Source organism: Magallana gigas, chromosome 7 (genome assembly GCF_963853765.1).
Source record: "Magallana gigas chromosome 7, xbMagGiga1.1, whole genome shotgun sequence".
NCBI classification, from domain to species: domain Eukaryota; kingdom Metazoa; phylum Mollusca; class Bivalvia; order Ostreida; family Ostreidae; genus Magallana; species Magallana gigas.
In genome coordinates, this window is record NC_088859.1 from 10,268,327 (window position 1) to 10,272,795 (window position 4,469).

Sequence of the window (4,469 nt, forward strand, 5' to 3'; positions counted from 1 at the left end):
TTTTCAGGCGTCCTATTGGCAGCTTTAATGGTAATTTTGAGTATAAAGTAAATCTTGCTTATGGTGTAAAATCTAAGATTTAAGAACATATCATAAAGTATTGTAACACTAACAAATTATGCTCAGAAAAAAAAATGAGTTAAAGCTGATGATGAAATCGAATTAATATCTAAATATTATTTCAATATTTCTTCAAAAAGTATAAACAAATATCGAAGTAAAAAAATATGTAAAACATTTATTTCATTGGTAGTAAAGACATCTGGAATTATACAGACGGTGGTTTTACGTCTGTCAAGCGAATGGAATCCGGAATGATGGAGGTTTTTCTTCTGGCATTTTCCGACAATGCAAAAAAAATGAAAGTCATATTCATGTAGATCTTAGACTCTGCTGTACTATTTTGCGAAACTTTGTTTCTCCAGCTAAATATATGAAAGGATTTATGATATTGTTTATAAAATAGGCTCTGGCTAACAGGGGAAGAATTCCCAAAACGAGAGGGCTTGGTTTGAAAATCACACCCCTTTTAAAAGTAGATATGGCATCTAAAAGAAAATTGGGAAAATAGCACAAAATAAAAGCCACAGTGATTGCAATCATAATTTTTGTGATTCTTTTGTTCACTTTGTTGTGTTTGTTGTTCGTTTGCAGCCATGATTTCTTTTTGGAATGCGTTCGCAGGGCGAAGATTGCCACAGAATACAGTGCACCTAACACTACGAATACAGCAAAAATTAGAACAAATAGAACGGTAAAATAAATGAAAGGATATTTAGTATTTCTAATACGGTCGTCAATGGAACAGTCGAACCCAGTTATATTTCCTGGAAGAGTCACTTGCTTAATTCCTTGAATGATTGCATTTGGCCAGGAAAAGGCAATGGCGAGTAGAAGTGCCGCTGCACAACACAGTCGAGCGTGAATAGAAGTGGTAGCCTTAGAATAAGGGTGACATATCTTTCTGTATCTTCCAAAAGCCATGACAACAAGAACAAATGCAGACCCTATTTTCAATACACTTCCGATAAATCGGCCACTCTTGCAGAATCCTTCGTTATAAAACATTAAAGGATATATGTTGTCAACAACTTCGAGAGGCATAGGTATGAGGCACGAAAGTAGATCAATCACTGCCAGAGTCAGGATGTACAACCGGAAGGTGGAGGGAGGGTACTTGGAGTAGTAGACGACGATGACCACTGTGTTACCAATCACTCCAATGATTATTATGATAATCAGGAATATGACGGTCGGAAGGCGCTGCTCGGCTTTCGATGCGTTCAGCTCTTCAAGGGTTTGATGGTAAATCAAAGAAGAATTGGAAGCAATGGAAACCATCCATGTTGTATTCTCCATGTTTCTTCATTCTAACAAACAAAAAGTTTTTTATAATTCATAAATATATTACGTTCTAGTGTCATGTTTCTGAAGATTGAAATGCTGCATTTATCAAACGAGAAGGCAACACCATCATCATATCCATATGTTTGCATATCCATTGTTCTTTCCCACTGTAAGTCCATACGGAGGAACTGCAATTGTATTTCTATAATCGCAATTGCTCTATCTGTATACTATGACGTCATAAAGGTGTGACGTCATATACTTAAGAAATAAACAACGTTATTTAGTGAACATGGCGTTATGAATAGCAATTGCTCTGTTGGCATATTCCATGATGCGCGCTAGCGCATCATGAAAAATATGCCAGCAGAGCAGTTGCTATTCATAACGCCATGTTCACTAAATAATCGTTGTTTATTACTTGTATTTGCATTTTACCACTCGCAAATACCCTGTATTAGCCTAGACCTTGACATTTAGCTATTACATCAAAAGTAAACATTCAGACTGTAATGTATATTTTTAATTCACATAGATTTGTTAACAGAATCAATGATATGTTATAACAGTAATTCCTTTAAAATGTTATCAAAAACATGTTTTAATATTACATGTAAATACGTCAATTTTAATCGAGTTGGAAAAAAACCACATGATGTATCGTATAGTGGTTTAAATCTATAACGTCATGGAAAAGTATATATAACGTTACACCTTTATGACGTCATAGTATACTGACAGAGCAATTGCGATTATAGAGAAATAATTGCAACTCCTCCGTATGGCCTTACAGTGGGAAAGAATAATGGAAATGCAAATATTTTTACATGACGTTATAATTTTAAACCACTATACGATAAATCAAGTGTTTTTCTCCTACTCCATAAAATTGTATTTAATATTAAAACATGTCTAATAATAACACTTTAAAGGAATTACTGTTATAACATATTATTGATTTTGTTAACAAATCTATGTGAATTAAAAAGGTACATTACAGTCTGAATGTTTATTTTTTATGCAATAGCTAAATGTCAAGGTCTAGGCTAATACAGGGTATTTGCAAGTGGTAAAATTCAAATATAAGTAATAAACAACGATTATTTAGTGAACATGGCGTTATGAATAGCAACTGCTCTGCTGGCATATTTTCCATGATGCGCTAGCGCGCATCATGGAATATGCCAACAGAGCAATTGCTATTCATAACGCCATGTTCAATAAATAACGTTGTTTATTTCTTACATAAAAGTCCTACCATTGACAAAGTTTGTAAATTCACATGTTAAACTTACAATTCAAACAATAACAATTAATTGCTTTAAAACCTGGAATATTGCCGTCTCTTTAAGAGACAAAATTATATTACACTCAGCTGTTGTTATAATTAGTAACATTAGTACGTCCTGTCAAATGTTTTATTGAATTCAATTCATTGTGGGTCAGCAACACAATTAATGTTCCCTAAAGGCTGACTGAATCGATATTCTTGGCAAGTAGAAGGTATTACTCAACCTGCTGTATCTGACATCTATGTGAAATTTGTCTCCGGAATAAAAATACAATACCAGATAGCCTGATCGAAAGTAGATGCTTCTTCTGTTATACTTAATATGCAATATGAACGATTCAATAATGTCAAGCACACATACCTTAGTAAAGAATAATACAACAATGGGTTTATATGCTTTCGCAGGAATAAAGCGAGGTGTCCTCTGTCGTTTTCACCGAACCACAAAAAAACTTAACCGAATTATCACTTATTATATTCTATATTCAACACATTTTTAAAGCACTTTTTTTCAGGTTAAACAATGTCCAATGTAAAAGATGAGCAATCCCTTTCATACCACGAATCACAATGTGAACACTCACTTCAAATTAGTACTATGTATATAACAATTACACTACTGCTGTGATTTTTTTCTAGTATGCTTCCACGTGTTACTACTCAATCAAGATGCATCTAACTCGTGTTTCACACATATGTTACTCAACATCTACCATGGAATGCCGTATTGCAACATTTCTGATTAATCGTTCGAGACAATAAACATGGTATGTACTCACAGGGTTAATAAGCATTTGACATTGTCCCTTGGCCCGTACACGGAATTGCTCTTTTATTCTACATTATTCTTAGCCAAAATAATTATCGTAGTTCATTGAAATAAAAAAAAAAATACTTACAGTCACTCATGAGGAGAGATGTTTACGCTTCCCTGTTGCTCTCCAAGTGTGCTATCATTAACAATTGTAATCTGAAAATCATTACAATTACATATTTTCCATCAAAATAAATGTTAAGCCAGTTTGTTATTTGCTCGTACGCGATATTGTTGTAGAGTCCATTATAAACCCAAACTATACCGTAATGATTTTATAACGAACTACAGGTTTTGGCATGTGCGATATTGTGACATCCCGAAAGTTACACCAACGCATGTACATCACGAACCAATTATTTCATTGCTATCCTTAAATTATAGATAAATTATAGATTTATTTTAATTAGAAAAATTATAGCTTTCTGATGCGTGTCAAGGCATGTTTTATTGACCTGATGAGATTATATCAACTTCGGACTTCAATTCGTTGACAATCAATGTATAAACCTCGAAATTTTAAAGGGTCTATAGAAACATGAATTGATCTCATCATGAAAAACACCAACAATAATTTTATAGTGTACACAACTAATGATATTGTCTCATTTTTATTCATAAAAGGGATGCATCACGTCAGACATCCCATTAATTTTTCAAGGACTAAATGGATTTGTGAGGATAAGTTTGTTGGCGTGTCTCCAATTGCTAATCTTTGCAAATCGATTTATGCAGTTTAAATATATAATAGTTCGACATTAGACAATTTTTTTTCTTTTTTCCGGTTCCCAGAGCCTGTACAGAATTCCAGAAAAGTTCATTATAATGATGTGATATATCGACTCGATATATCCCAGTGGACTTGAAGTAAAAGATACCACAGAGTCTGCGTCACCTGTTTCATGTTTGGATATTTTACTGCAAATGGACATTGATGGAAACCTAACGAAAAAAATTATGATAAACGCGATGGCTTCAATTTTTATGGTCAACTTTCCTTACTTATGAAGCAATATA

The 4,469-nt window shown here is 33.5% G+C and overlaps 1 protein-coding gene across 3 annotated transcripts; it reads right to left on the minus strand.

Annotated features, from left to right (window-relative positions):
* Positions 1 to 218: 218 nt before the first annotated feature.
* Positions 219 to 3,813, minus strand: LOC105317399 (neuromedin-U receptor 2-like). 3 transcript variants are annotated; one of them, XM_011414043.4, is made up of 2 exons: positions 3,538 to 3,813; positions 219 to 1,370 (listed from the first exon to the last, which is right to left on the minus strand). In XM_011414043.4, exon 2 carries the CDS (start codon positions 1,357 to 1,359, stop codon positions 373 to 375), a length of 987 nt encoding a protein of 328 aa, XP_011412345.3. In that variant the 5' UTR covers positions 1,360 to 1,370; positions 3,538 to 3,813; the 3' UTR covers positions 219 to 372. The 3 variants fall into 3 exon arrangements, with proteins under 3 accessions (XP_011412345.3, XP_034311789.2, XP_011412346.3); XM_034455898.2 differs by lacking the exon at positions 3,538 to 3,813 and adding an exon at positions 3,223 to 3,424; XM_011414044.4 differs by lacking the exon at positions 3,538 to 3,813 and adding an exon at positions 3,000 to 3,209.
* Between the last annotated feature and the right edge of the window lie 656 nt (positions 3,814 to 4,469).